This window comes from Homalodisca vitripennis, chromosome 8 (assembly GCF_021130785.1).
Source record: "Homalodisca vitripennis isolate AUS2020 chromosome 8, UT_GWSS_2.1, whole genome shotgun sequence".
Classification (NCBI taxonomy): Eukaryota; Metazoa; Arthropoda; class Insecta; order Hemiptera; family Cicadellidae; genus Homalodisca; species Homalodisca vitripennis.
Window position 1 is genome coordinate 31594074 of NC_060214.1, and position 16381 is coordinate 31610454.

The 16381-nt window shown below is 33.7% G+C and overlaps 1 protein-coding gene and 1 long non-coding RNA gene across 7 annotated transcripts in view; both read right to left on the reverse strand.

The window, feature by feature from the left end:
- LOC124367484 (serine/threonine-protein kinase ULK2) overlaps window positions 1-16381 on the reverse strand; it is a 91316-nt gene that overhangs the window by 20692 nt on the left and 54243 nt on the right. For 5 of the 6 annotated variants that reach the window (XM_046824338.1, XM_046824339.1, XM_046824337.1 and 2 more), the window contains exons 13-14: window positions 16231-16342; window positions 3958-4056 (exon numbers count right to left, since the gene is read on the reverse strand). In XM_046824338.1, the coding sequence (XP_046680294.1) occupies window positions 3958-4056; window positions 16231-16342 (211 nt within the window). The remainder of the gene's footprint in view (window positions 1-3957; window positions 4057-16230; window positions 16343-16381) is intronic. The other variant, XM_046824342.1, reaches the window with a different exon arrangement.
- LOC124367486 lies at window positions 7488-8773 on the reverse strand. The gene is made up of 2 exons (XR_006922905.1): window positions 8131-8773; window positions 7488-8046 (listed from the first exon to the last, which is right to left on the reverse strand). It is a non-coding gene; the product is annotated as an uncharacterized LOC124367486 (long non-coding RNA).

A 16381-nucleotide genomic window follows, 5' to 3' on the forward strand; every position in this document is an offset into this window, starting at 1 on the left:
GTGTTACTCTTGTGTATACATGTTTACATGCTTAGTGCCTCCAGCATTACTTTTGTATTTATACATTTTATGTACAGCTTGGTTATTCCAAAGGACATTCACTCACTGCTTTATAGCGTGGCTTGATGTGTTTGTGCAGCCTAGTAGAGAAAAGTACATGCAGCCCATTGTCAGTTTCTCTACTTTGGTTACGTAGTGCCATTTATGAACCCAAAAACAACAACTGTCAAATTACCAAACATCAGCGCTGTCCATTGTAAATATACATTATTTGTGTTTAAGTAAATATGAACTTTTTTCCTGAGGGAAAGAGACGATTGTCCCCGCACTTAGTCCTATAAGGACCTTTGCACTTCCCTAACTTATATTTGTATCCTCGAAATCTGAGACTTTTACAGAAGCCAATCATATTTGAGGGCTGACTAGCCTTGGGGCTGAGGAGATATGCCCCTAGGAATCTTTTACAAATTTTTGATATGGCAGGACAGTTTAGCCAAATATGTTCCGCTGATTCCTCCTCTTCTCCACAGAGTCTGCATTCATCAGTCTGGCGAAGACCCACCTTCAAGAGGTGTTGTCTAAGGAGGCCATGTCCTGTTACTATTATCATTCTTATATCCTCCTTACTCTGATCTAGGAGAGATGCCCACCCTTTAGCATAAGGAGAGATAAACATTTTTTATTTTCTTAATCCTAAGTCCCTTCTCCAATTAAAGTATCTTGTCCTCTTTTCCCAATCTTTTACAAGAGCTTTAATGTAGAAGAAAGCTATCCTGCAACCCGGCTCTGGCACCACCAGCTTTTTGGCAAGGGTATCTGCTTTATCATTTCCATGAATGCCCTCATGGCCCGTCACCTAGCCCGAGTGTTACTCTATTTTCCTTAGCCAGTTCTACCAGAGAATTCTTGCATTCCCAGACTGCTTTCGAATCAAAAGAACGGGTATCAAGTGCCTTCAACGCAGCACTTAAATATGAACGTTACTCTTGTTATACAGTTCAGGGACCACTTGGAATGTGTATATTATTCATACTACAATTTACTTACATTTCATTGTAAAAACATATCTTTACAGCGTAACATCTCCAATTATTCTTTAACCGAAGTACTGATGACAATGACTGCAGTGACGGTCAAACATCGCCGTGAAAAAGCCACTTTATAAAATCACTATAATGCTTTTCGGTGAAAGTAATTGTAGCAATCGATATCGGATAAATAAATATATCAAATAGTATAAAGTTCAGTACTTATTGATCTCTGATACTAGTGGGAGAGAAGAAGAATATTGTATTTCATTTTCGTTCTTGTCATTTCTTTGCTGTTGTTTTCGTACTCGTTAGTTAGTTTGATAATGTTTCTTGTTGCAAGTATGTAATATTATTTGAAGTTATTATTTAGTCAAGTGGTATAAACATGTTTTGAAAAGTATTTCTCTTTCAAGGGAGTGATGTAGTGAAAGAAATAATTAGTTTTTTGTTTCAAAATAACCCAAGTTTCTTAATCTATATAGGTCTAGGTTGGGAGTGTCAAGTTTGTATTATAGCAAGTTTTATTTATTTTATATGTTGAGTTTTACCAACATTATATGCATTTAAAATGGACAGGAACTATTTAGATCAATCTAGTGACATAAGAGAGTTGTTACAAAGTCAACCAGTAGACCATGACAGGTGTGGTGAATCTGATAAAGCCTAGTGTAAGATCTCAGTGCCCCAACCGAAACTAGATTTATATATATATATATATATATATATATATATATATATATATATATATAATTGAACATTTTTGTAAATACATTTTTATAAATATTAGGGATATATGTCCACAATACAGAATGTGTTTAGTGAATAAATATAATTTTTTTTTTTTCAAAATAAACTCAGCAGTTAAAATAAAGGGTTAAAAATTATAATAATATTAATATCAGTATTATGCAATATTCTTCACATAAGGAATACAGCATATGATCTTTGCTTGGAGTTTATTATGACAATGGATCATTTGAAAAGGCATTTATATTTTTGGACATTTACCATTTTTATGTTCCTCAAATAGAATACTATATTTTGAGAAATGGAATCAAACCAAAATCAAACCGACAACAGAACGAATACATTAAATAATCAAGTATATAACTGAAAAGTTCAGAGTAGTTAGAAGCACAAATCATGTCACTTCAAAACAGAAACATACTGCACAAAACACTTGTTGCACACAGCAGAGAACGTGAGGGACTCTCTCATATCACCTGAAGAAGCGGATAGATTCCGATGCTCTAAATCTAATACTCTATGTTTGTAGTAACATTTAACGATGCTAAAGTCTGAAATCCTATTAATCCTATATGGTATATATGTTTAAATTTAACAGTCTAAGGTGTAAAAGCCAATTTGTATTGAATTGTTACTGCATTTCACAATAACATTACAAAAATAACAGTGAACGAGATGAATTGTTGTAATTTCTTCCTGATTAGATATAGTACTAACATTGTCTTGGATAAGTCCGTTACTTAATCTCAAACAATAAAAAGTTTTGAGATGGCTGTTATTTGCATTTATGCAAAAATTGTATCACAAATATTTCACAACATAGACCAAAACTAAAAAGTTTTTAGACATTTCAAGCAATTATTCAAAGAAATAAATAATAGTACCTAGCCAGTTATCATTTAGTAATTGGCTAAGGAGTTTATTTACAAAGTGGTACCTGAGAAAAATGATAAGAGATGTCATGTTAATGTTTTCACACTGATATTGGTAATCAGTATTGTGTGAACGGGTAGCTACTTGAAGTATGGAAAATATGCAAAAATTTACTTTTAGAAGACCAAAAGGTAAAAATTTTTATTTGTTGCGTTTTACAGTAATTTTTGAGTTCCAGATCCAATAATGGCCTTTGCCATTGGCCTTACAATCCTTTTCTGAATTTAAAAAATTGAGTTTGAATCAACAAAGCTCTGTAAATGGTGCCTAGGATTACTTTTGCTCTAAGCATTCTTCCATTTCTGTTCAGTTCGATTTAGGGAAACCTTACTAAAGATTCCGAGAAGTCATCTTGTCCTGGTTAATGGTGATGTCCTCAGGACTTATACATGACTTTGTGAGAACTTTCTACTGGCCGGTGAGGTATTATATATTATAAAAGAAGAAATGAGGTATAGAAACAAAACATACTATTGTAAGGTCTAGTATTCTAAGTATTTATAGATCCCCTGTAGGTCTCTCTTCTGGCTAGTTTATACCTTCCAGTTGAACCAAAACTGGGTACAGAAAAATCGATGTGTCACTTAAATTTGGACAACTTTATGGGTGTCCAGGAGTGACATGTCACTAACAAAAAAATGTCGGTATATTGGGATGCAAGGATAGATCGATAGGACCAGTCTACTGCGGAAGGTGACTGTTGAGTTGGTGGGGTTCTTTAAGTATTAAGGCTGCCTGCCTGGCTACTTTGACTTGGAGGAGCTGCTGACCTCCCATTCTTCCAAGGAGACATGACTGAGATTAATGCCCAAAATCTTTCCTCATGGATTTGACAGAAGGTGGCCCCCACTTCCAGAATATCGCGTCATTCCATCGCAAAGGTACTTTTAGGACTAAGTGCAATTTCTCAGCTTCTTGTTCTAAGAGAACAAAAAAAATCAAGTGTTTATGGGTAGGCATTCCACTGACATCAAATTACTGATGAGGAATGATGAATGACATCAGTTTATCTCACTTGCACAATTCAGATGAAATCCTTCGGGATCCTAGCTGGTAGTGCCGATATCTGATAGCCAATTGTTAGATTGTCAGCCATTATCAATCCTACACTTTCTATAATAGTGCATCCTTATTTTTTCCCATCCAGGGACTGAATTTCATTCAGCGATCGTGTAAAATTCAACAAAAGATTATTGTTATTGCTTAACCCTCAATGTGAGTTTTAGCCAACAGATGAGAAACGCACCTGGCAGGGTGGTAGCTCGAGGACTGAATGGAACGATAGGAAGCATGTTGTTGGTGTTGAAGTTGTTAATTTGTCCTGTGAGTATAGGTGAGCTTAGGACTGCAACACACATCAGGATTATCGATTTTGATGTTGATACTTCTAATTCTATTTCAAATTTCTAACTACTTAATTTTTAAAATTGTAAAATACTTACATTTATCAAATACAAGTCTTTGACCTACGACTACGATCCTTAAAGATTCAGAACTAACCTGTCTTTAAAGTAAACGTAGTTAAATTCTAAAACTTCCAACTAACAGAATATTTCCAACTTAAATTTAGAGTTTTTATTTGATCAATATATCAAATTATACCACACTTGATATTGAGAAGAAACATTTCGAAGGTGCACTACGTATATGTTGATAATTTTATTGCGCTGTTTTACTTAAATGTAGGCTGCAGATTCTAATTTAAACAGTCCCTATAAAATGGTGGTTATTTATCATTTTTTAGTGTTACAAGCGACTAATTGCTTTTCCTTAGAAATTTCACTTGTTCAATAAATAATGTGAATCATTAGGGTTGGAATCACTCATCCAAATAATTCAACATTTATTTTATAAGTATTGTATTATAGTTTCCTAAGTGAGCACTTCTTATATTACCAGCATTACAAGCAGATATGAAGATAATAAGGGTGGAAACAGATGTGGACAATTAATTAGGTAGCTCATTGATTGATACCTCCGTAATGAAACCTTACAACTCACCCATTTACAACACTTGCACTATGTAGTTATGGAATGTAGTTCCTTGAGTGCTGGAATAATTACAGTCTATAACACTTTCGTAACTTGAAACTATTGCTGTTACTCTCTACCTTAGTTCCAAACTGGACTGCTTAGAGGAGAGTGGCTCTGAGCCCTTGTCCTGAGGTGAAAGTATTTTTCCCCCTATGGAGGGGGCAGTGAGGTCCAGTCCTTCACAGCCCATTGTTAACCTTACAATAAACTTGGGGTGGGTGACATCCCTTTGTTTACTGCTTTGGGCTACTTTCTATTCTTGCCTGGGAGTGAAAGGTCTGTGCTTTCTTTTTACTCTCTGAGAACAAGCACTTAAAACCTCTAGATGAGTCTGTCATAAATAGCAAAGATGTCTCCCTTAATATTTATGACTGCACCAACTCTCTTTTCTACTAATACAATTATTTACATACTACTATGACTAATACAAATTGATAAGACAAATAAAATGGACTGTCTCCTGAGTGAACAAATTACTTGACTCCATATTATAGTACCTGAGCTATGTTTTCTCCATCCACTTATTAACCATTCTAAGGCCAAGCTTATAATGAAACTAAATTGTTAGAAATGAGATGAAAATGCTACTGTCCAAAGCCAACTAATTTATAAAATGACTAAATTTATCACGATTCTATGTATGAAAATATAAAAATATTAGTACACCAGCCCACACTATAACAGTTATTTCACATATTTCCAGAAGAGAACACAAGCCATGTTGTTCAAAAAGGAACGCTAGTCAGCTGCTGGATGTGCATCTGATTCTGCGTTTCTAACAAGGAGCTAAAGTTTAACCCTCTTAGTGATAAAAGCCGCTCTAGTGACGTTCATTCGTTTAATATGAATGATAAATGTCGATGCGTCGACATGCGTTCGAAATTGTCATCGCTGCTCGGCTATCTTCGGTTAAATTCGGCCATTATTTACTTCATTGTGTACAGAAACGTCTTCTCTTTCCTCTAGATCTGTTTCCAGATGAACTGTTAAAAGAATAAACAAATAGCTGGTATTTGTTACAACGTTGTTTGTGTTTTACTCACAGTCGCTAACCTATGACTTGTGTCGGCGTGTTTACCGGTGTTATTTTGTTTATTCCGATCGTAATACATTCGAAATGGCGGATGATTTACGTTGAGAAGATATTAGAAATGTTTTAGAAGAACAAATGAGTGATATGAGTGACAGTAATATCAGTGCAGACAATTTTCCCGATGTTTATAATTCAAATCCTGGTGCAGGCCATTCCCCCCAACGCTTACCAGGAAGACAAGAGCGGCTATGTATTGTATGTGACCACACAAAAAAAGGGGAAGATCGCGATTCTAGTGTCCAGGATGCAATTCTGGTGTTCATAGAGAATGTTTATATAAATTGAGTCATTTTTGGAGACCAAAGTATCAAGGGAGGAAGAGAAAGCATTATAGTAGTAGTGCCTTGGAGTGAATGCAAGGGTTTCTTCCATGTACATAGTGTATAATATTTCCATCATAAATTTTTTTTTTTCAAGTAAAATATTGTGCGAAAACTGTATATATTATTTATTTTCATGAAATTTAGAAAAAATTTGCTATCTTCAAATCTTTGTTTAGTGAGTTTTATACTATGTGGTTTTTGTGGTAAAATTAAAAAAAAAAAAAAAAACAGTTTTTTTAATTTTTGAGCAAGTTTTAAGGGATATGTACAAAGGAAAGTAGTTTTATTTACTTTAAAATCGTTCTTTATGTTTTTATGAATATTTTGGTATATAATATATTGTATTTTCAATAAAATTAATAATTTTTATTAATTTTTAAGAAACCCCCAGCGAAACACTCCAAATGCACCTATCATTCATAATAAACATATTCATCACTAGGAGGGTTAAAGCTGCATGCATTATGAGTATGAGTTCATATAAAATCTACATGTTTCACTATAGAAACTTTGTTTTAGTGTCAATGATGTTTAATTCAAACCGTACTATTTGATGATTAAAAATACTAATTCATAAACATATCTGTTAATGCTAATTGCTATCAGGTATAGATTGTTCCGTAAGGAACTACATATTGAATATAAATTAAAAACCATTACTATCAACAGAAAATCTTATTTTTAACAATGCATTAGCATTGCAACTCTAAAATCATAACATAGTTTTAAACTTTATTCCAATATTAAAAACAGAACGTTAGATGCGTGGTCAGCAGCTGACTCACGTTCCTTCTTAAGTAAGCACCATTTTTATATATAATAAAGAAGGTAAGCTTTTATAAACAATTTACTTTTTATATGAAATCTCACATTTTTATCTACTTTTCTACATGATTTCCATCAATATTAATGCACTTATTATATAAAAAAACAACTTTTTGTATACCATTGTCATGGAAGTTTGCAGCCTGATTAAACAGTGTCTGAAATGATGATCATTCTGATGCTATTTCTGTTATTGCAAAGCTGACCATCAAGATATTTCTTCAGTTGTGAAAACATATGGAGACCACTGGGTAATAGATTGGGATTGTATGGTGGAGGGTTACCAAATTCTTCCAAGCCAAATGTTGAGGTGATATCCTGAGTTCATTTTGCCACATGTGGACAGGCTTTTCCATGTAAGAAAGCAATCCTTTTTTGTACTTACTATTATATTGTTTTATGAATGTTTTTGCTGTTTTTTACAGAGACAGGTTTGTAGAGTTTAGATATATATATATATATATATATATATATATATATATATATATATATATATATATATATATATTACACTAAACAAGATTTTAGCGTCTTTTTTTCTAATTTTTGTTATTTTTAGTTATTGTTGCCAAAAACTTGTTTTTGTTAAAATTGGCTTTGTTTAAATTCCAATGAAGCCAATTGTCTATTTATGCGTTGGATATTTCCACGGTACAATAAACACTATAAATAAAATCATAAAATATTCCTGGACGGGTGACATGCAACAACACGTGCTAGCGGTCTACACTGTGCAACTATAGCGAACTCACCTACGTGCAAACACTCATGACAGAGGACCAAGGAAGTGCTGACATCTAGTAGAAATTACTAGAACTACTTGTGTGACAGTTGTAATAGAAATGCTTCTTGCCCAATATTATGGCAGAAAACAGGAAAGTGTAACGATACACAATATTATATCAGTAGCACAATTGTATACAATCATTATGAATGTAATTTTATGACAAAACCATGAAGGAGTTAATGCCTTCAGTAAATACATTTATAAAATGCCTTTGTGGCGCTCTTAGGTTACCTGTGTTGCAATTGGGTTAGATGTGATGTACTTTTTGGTAACCTGTTACGCACTTTTAGATTACCTGTGATGCGCTTCAGTTCCTTGCAATACAGTTTCCGGTTACCTGTGACGCACTTAAGTTACCTGTGATGCATTTACATTATCTATGCTACAATTTGTGCAAACTCAGACACACATGCAACTCAATCCTTCCGTTTCATTACTTTCTCAGAGGCTTCCAGTCATCAAACCGGCAGCTCTCATTAGCTTTCCTACCTGGCTCATCGCTTTTAAAATTTATTACCTTGAAATAATGGACTGCAAGTTAGGATAAAACATACTTTTATATTGGTAGAAAAGCCCATTCAATATGGGAAATTTGTAATACACGGCAAAAAATCCCAATCAATCATATATTTTCTCTGAGTCTAGATTGCCAGATTCAATATTTTGTGGACCCAGATTCTTGCATGTTTTGTTACCTAAAAACTTGTTTTTTTGCATTTAAATTACATTAAATATATATTATTAGCAAACTATTTCACAAACACTTGCGTTTTTATTGACTACATCCATGAAGATCAGGAACAGAAATATTAAGAGAGCATATCTGTTAATATAAATGTTTTTAAATTATTAAAATTATTCCAATAGTGTTCTAATACTATAAATAAGGTTTAATATATATTATGTGCAAAAGAAGTCCATTACAATCAATAGTATAGATTAATAAAATTTAATTAAATACTGCACAATAATGCCACAATATTAATACTATTTTCAAAATTTTTTTTTTTTTTTTTTTTTTTTTTTTTTTTTTTTTAAGCAAAGAAATTTTAGTTATGAGAATGAACGTTTTTCTAAGGCTGTAAGTACAAGGAACATATACTCCACTAATTTCATGAAAATAAATGCAAGCTTCCTGTTTTTGAAAGATAAGGTATCAGTACAATACAGTACATTAATTGTAGATGACATGCCAAGATTTGATATACAAGATGGTTTGTTCTTTAAACATATTAAATATAGTAGTAGTACTAAACATTTGTATGTTAATGTTAACTATTAATTACCCACAGAGAGATGGGTATCACCCACAAATGTGGATTTAAAATCACATTCCATGCAAAAACGTACAATTTTGCTGATTGCTAGAGAAAACAAAACAAACAGAACAACTAGTAGTGACTGATATCACAGTGACTAAATATTTATCAAACTAAACATTATACAGAAAAAAATTAATAAAAAAACTGTTGACTTAATACAATACAACATGACTTCATACTAACTTAATTTTTACATAACAATCATTTTCAATACAAGATTAAGTTTTACTTAAAACACTTCATCAATATAATAATTACACTAAAAAATTTCAAACTATACACTAGAAATCACTCATTCTATTGATTTATATATAAAAATACTACTGTTAATTAACATTTTATCTTTATCAATCAACTTTCATGTGACAAACTTTGTAAATATTTGGTTATGATTTGTTCAGAACATTTCCTTTCAATTTTTGTCAAGAATTTTGTTTTGTTTATAGACTATTTCTAGCATTTGTCCTTCATGCCATAGATTTATCCTTCATCATAGTTATGTGTTGGAAACTTTTGTAATATCTTTATTAAAATTCATCAAAATGTTATCTATGGCACTAAATGAGTATCTAGCCTAGTTAATCGAATTCGGAAGTTCAAAAGGCATTCAACACTTTGCATCTACCAATAATTTATGGCCATGGTTACCTTCTAATGCATATACATTAATGTCTTCTGCTACAACACTATTCTTAAACTTTTTGCAAACTATCATTAAAGAGTCTTCTAATTTAATAAAAATATTGCTAACATTTGAGCTTGTTGACCGGAATTTCCCAGAAGAATTCACCATTTAGTGCAAATATAAAATAACATCACTTATTAACATATAAATGCTCAGTACGGTTGATGATCTCAATAAGAGAAACAAACAATCATCCAAACAAAAAACAGGAATCACAATTTAGTACACATACTAATATATGGAACATTTTTCTTTAGTATTTACTGCATTACTTAGTGACAATATCACATTTCAGACATTGCACTAAGCAGAAGGTGAAACGGAGCTAAAATCAATAATCACAACTTTACTTATATATTACATCATTCCAGGATCATAACTGCTCTTCCTTCAATTCTTCATCTTTCATGTTTCTCTTCTGTATCGAATATTTTTACCACCTTTGGTCACAAATTTACCGTGTTTTTTTATAGCTTTAATGAGATGCTGTCCATCAATATTACAGTGTTTTCAAGCAGTTAAATTCAAGTTTTACACCTAATAGTCTAAGAATGTTTACTGCCATAATTTTATGTGATGGCAGCATTTAGAACTTTAATTAGAAAAACTTAGAAATTTAATTTTAGGAACCCTTGACAGCAGTACAAAGTTTAAAATTTCATTTACCCTTTGCATAGATCCATTTAATCACTTTTTGACAAATTCAGGTTAACCAAGTGCCTGTAGACAGCTTCTAGTACAGCAAACTCGAGGGCATTTTTATGGGTGTATTGTCTTATTTCTAAATATTACATGTATAATATAGTTTTAAAGCGATATATAGTAGACAAAAATGGAATGTAAGCTAAATTTCAACATTTTTTCTTACACTTGTAAAAAACCAAATACAAATTTTTAAACACTTTTCTAATAATTGAGAATTTTGATAAAAATGTATGTACGAGGGCTGTTCAGAAAGTAACCTCCGGTCGATTGAAAAAAATACACCAAGTTAAGTAAAAATATTTTAATATATACATCTTACAACTACATCTTTGCACTATTTTTCGACATAGTCTCCATCACGATTGAGGCACTTATCGTATCTCTTCACAAGCTTTGAAATTCCTTCTGCATAAAAATCACCCGCCTGTGCCTTGAGCCAGCCTGTGACCGCATCTTTGAGCTCTTCGTCGTCATCAAACCGCTGGGACCCGAGCCATTTCTTCATATGCATGAAGAGGTGATAGTCGCTTGGCGCCAGATCTGGGCTGTAAGGTGGATGGTTGAAAACGTCCCACTTGAAGGACTTAAGAAGGGCTGTTGTTCTGCAAGCAGAGTGAGGACGGGCGTTATCGTGCAAAAAAACGATACCGGAAGTCAGCATACCACGGCGTTTGTTCTGTATAGCCCGTCGTAATGTTTTTAGTGTTTCACAGTACACGTCTTGATTAATGGTCGTCCCACGTTCCATGAATTCAACCAACAACACCCCTTTGGCATCCCAAAACACCGTTGCCATCAGTTTTCTGGCAGAAAAATCTTGCCGGGCTTTTTTTGGTTTGGTAGGCGAATCTGAATGTGCCCACATCTTTGATTGTTCTTTTGTCTCAGGGTTTACGTACTTAATCCAGGTTTCGTCACCGGTCACGATTCTGTTTAACAATGGTTCTCCTTCGTCCGCATAACGTGACAGAAAGTCTAATGCAGAGGCCATTCTTTGAGTTTTGTGGTGGTCGGTAAGAATTTTGGGCACCCATCGTGCACATAACTTACGGTAACCCAATCTTGCTGTCACTATCTCGTACAAAAGAGTCTTAGAAATCTGTGGAAAATCAGTAGACAACTCCGCCATTGTGAAACGTCGATTTTCACGAACTTTTGCATCAACTGTCTGAACGAGTTCGTCAGTCACCAAGGATGGTCTACCACTCCTCTCTTCATCATGAACGTTTTCTCGTCCACTTTTAAATAAACGTACCCATTCACGGACAACTCCTTCACTCATAACTTGTGGTCCGTACACGGCACAAAGCTCACGATGAATAGCTGCTGCAGAGTATCCTTTGGCTGTAAAAAACCGTATAACAGCACGCACTTCACATTTGGCGGTATTTTCTATTGCAGCACACATTTCAAACTGCCACAAAAACTAAACTAGCGCAGGTACGATGTTCACTCGACTACAGCTTGATGCCGACTGACCTGCTTAGTGCGTGAATGCACAGATGGCGCGCTACTCCCCTCCACTACCCGCACTGTGACCAACCGGAGGTTACTTTCTGAACAGCCCTCGTACATTACACCATTACTAGCTATGACACAGTGTGTAACTGAAAGCAGATCCTGAATAATGTACGAAGAAAGAATAAATATTTGCTCCACTGCGTGAAGGTCACTTGAATATCAGTGAAAAAAGAAGCGGGCCAATTAGCCAGAAAGGAGCTGATTACTGCTTTATTTAAAGGGAGGCTCAGAGAAAGTGAAAGTAATAAAAGGAAATATCTTTGCAACAGTGACCCATACTCAGCAGACACTAATACTCAGAACTAACTACATGGGAACTATGGCCAGACAAAGCTTGTCAAGACTTGGACAGAAATAAGCTAAGGGTTTTGATGGATCTCCTTACAGGACATAGCAAGCTCAGTGAACAACTGAGGAGGTTTGGTCGGGAAAACATAGTACCTGAAAATTCTGTCAAGGGGCACACCCTCTAAGGAGACACCATATCATCGGTTGGTAGAATGTAAAGCACTAGCAAGGAGAAGAGGTAAAATTGTAGGCTGACATCAAGTTGCAAAAAAAAAAACTACCAATCTTTATTCACCCATTTAAAGGCAACCTGGCAAGGCTACTGGCAAGAGAGACAAAGCTGGCAGAACTACCGTTACTGGGAATTCCTCAGGGTATGAAAAGGGGAGCATAAACAATATTTTAGGTCTTACTTTACTTCTTTCTCCTCAATTCCATACAAAATGATTGCTAAAAATTTGAACATAAAAGCCATTTATAAAAACAACTGGAGATTCTCAATTGCTGGAATCTTCTCCACAAAAGATAATAGTCCACCTTACACAGCTTCGCTGTTACTGCTTGGGTAGGTTAAGAGTTGAAACTAGGTAGAATAATTGTATAGTTCAGATGTGACTCAGGCAGACACAGTTCTCAAAGCTTAAGAGACTAAAAAATCACTTTCAAAGATATTCCCCATCTAATGGACTGTCAAAGACCTTCTGAAAATGGATACTGAAGCTGATGTCCAGAGAGTATTAACAGCGGGAGAATTGCATTGAAAATAGTTTACGCAAAAATAATATTTATTAAAAATAATGTTACAAATTTATAATCTAACAGCTTTATCTAAAACATTCCAATACGTCCCTTAAACATTTGTACTACAAAAATATTAGTTTAACATAAAATTTAAAGTATCACTAATTATTACTAAATGCACTTAGAAACTAGGCACAGCACAATGCGAGGACGTGTCAAAGACAGTTTCACAGCATCTTGAAAGACTCGGATGAAACACACGGAAGATGGAGGGACGTGGCATGTAAGCGAGGGAGCATGCAAACTCAGAGGCAACGTACAGAGCAGAGATCAAAATAAGTCTCTGATGTAAGAGTACCACTGGTGAGGTTTACTCCACCAATCTGCGGACCCTAGGACAGGTGACTTCTACATAGAGGAGTGCAGAGAGCAAGACAGGTAACAAAGCAAGCTTCATGTTAAAAAATAATCAATGCTGGTTACTCAACTTGTGGGTTCAAAAATGTTTAAAAGCGGGTTTCAACTCAATAATACATGCAAAATATTACTGAAATTCATTTAATATCACGAACAAAATTTATTTCTTTTTAAGAATAATCAAATAAATAGGAATTGTAATTCAAACTAGTTTAAAGAAAACAAAAAACAACAAAATGGAATTGAAAGGTAAAGAAATGTTACAAACTTTAATTATACAGAAAGCAATTAAACTACAAATGCATGCATTTCGTAAGTTCTAAAGAGAGCTGAAACTATTAAGTCTTCACTTGCTCTTAACGATGATGATGTTGGAGCTCTTTCACCAATATGACATGTGACTTAATGTCAGAGATTATGTGTAAAACATAGTTTACAGTTGTGTCTTTATGTGTTCTTTATTATAAACAAAACATTTCCAAACACATTGGGGTTTTTCTATTAAACAAACAGAACTCACTTTCCAAACAACGTTGTAACTTTGGTTCCTAATTTTGGTGTAGTGATTGAAACAAGATAATGTACAGAAGTATATGGTGGCTCATCTCCATTTAGCTAATTACTACAGTACGGCCAGAGGTAGAGGTTATACCAGAAATTAATTCAGAAATCTGCAGTTAAAAGTATAAAGATTGACACTACTGTACTGAAGGGCCAAACAGCATTATGGTGACAAATTAGTCCGTCTTCTTCTCACATTAACTATCCTCATATCATTCAATCAAATTCACAGCTGTAAAAATAAACACCCATGCTTTTCATATATGATTTACCACTGTAAAGACCTTTCAGCATTATTTTTAATAATTTTGTTCCTATTGCACCAGTTATTATTATTTTTTTTTTATCCCCTTAATAAGGTGCACAGTGTCAAAATGACTAGACAGTAATTGTTTTGATAATGGTAGTCCGTGGTCCTCTCCATAGGCTACATGTTTGCTGACCAGACAAACATGGCTGTTTTCAGTTCAATTTTTGTCAAGTGTTTCATCAATAAAGAGTGTTGATATTATAAACTGGTTGTTTTGAAACTAACCAAACACGTTTCACTAACTTTATGAGACATTTATTTTAAGGAGTATTATTGTTCTTGTTGCAAATACAAAAGAAATTACTGAATATATGTTGGTAAACTTACTAAGAAATGAAGAGAAAGAGCAAAGAGAAGGAGCTAAAGCACATGAGAAAAGATATCACTTATGGTGACTGCCAAACTCAAATGATTAAAGAAAAATATTTTTCTAAACTATTTATTAAATTATCTACTAAAAGAAAATACCTAAAACAAAAAGGAAGTAACACATATTGATTGACCCATAATACTGCAGAGTAATGTTATACACCTCAGTAACAGAGGGTAATTAAGAGCTAGTAAGAGGTCTGTGCATAAAGCAAATTTTATTATAAAATGATCATCTCTACCTATGATAATTTCCTCTCTGAAACAATGATTTGAGAAATGACTAGTCAGTCAGCCTTTCATACAACCAGATATACCAGAAGGTAATGACTATGTACCAGCAAATAGACAATGTCATAGTGATGTGTAGAAAAGCCAGATCCCAAATCTCCAATCCACCCAATCTTCAACAAAGATTTGGATTCGAGAATCGATTGTCAGAATTCGATAATTAAATCTGCGGAGATCCATCACGTCACTGGTAACGGCATTACAAAAATTACTGATTATTATAACGTACATTGTGTTTTTTGTAAATAATATTTTGCTTGCAGTTATTATTGTCAACATTTACGTTGAGGAGCACCGCAATATGCTTCGTTTATTTGCAGACCACCGATGGTCGGCAGTACACAAATTACCGATTATTATAACGTGCTTTTGCCGTACATTGTGGTTTTTGCATGTGAATAACTGTAAATACATAACCTAATTAACAAATTATCATGATTTTGTAAGTAATTTTTTTGATGTTAGTATTTGTTTGTGAATCGCTGCAAGTCTGATGCATCTATTCGCAGACGACTACTGATTGGTAGTATGCCAATTACCAATCGGTAAAACTTTTTTGTTCCACTTTGGTAATGAAATCCCGGAGATAGATAATATAATTAATAAATTATTACAACAGGTTTATATTATATTTACTTATGTTTTCCCATATATGTTATGCAATCAAATACTATTCACATAAAAGATTAAATAACATTTTGAACAATACAGAAAATGTATGTTTATTAATTTTTATGTGAGAAAATTTAAAATAAAAAAACTTCCATTTTTAATTTGTGTGTTAAATATCTTTGTATGAAAATATTTTAAATAACCACTAAAACAATTAATTTATTTACACTGAACAGTGTAGTGTAATACTAATTACTACTTTATAAAATAATAACCAAAACCCATTTCAAACAGAATACTTTAGCAGCACTTTAACACTATATAATGAACAAATTTAAAATTTATACCCTAACCTTTGAACCCCTACAACAGACTATGTAATCTAAAAAGATAAATCTTTGAGGTTAACATCTTTTTAATCACAAGATCAGTAGGTACCCATACATGCTATTAAAAAAAAAAATAATAAAGAAAATATTGTTTGACTCAATCTTAAAATTTCAGGGCAAACAATATCATCTTTGGAGAATTCAGAGGAAACACACTAATACCTCACAACACTATTAAATTTGTACTCAAACACGGGTCACAACGATCTGACAAATCAATACCAAAAACTGAATGAAAGGACTCACCAGACTTGCGGAGAGGGGAGCTGGTAGGAGTGACAGTCCACGTGTTAACAGGGGGAGGAGTCTCAGCAACGGGTCTACGACTGCCGGGAGGCGTTCCCAGCACAAACTGAACCTGTGATAAGCAGAAGTTATAATAACACAAAGATGTATA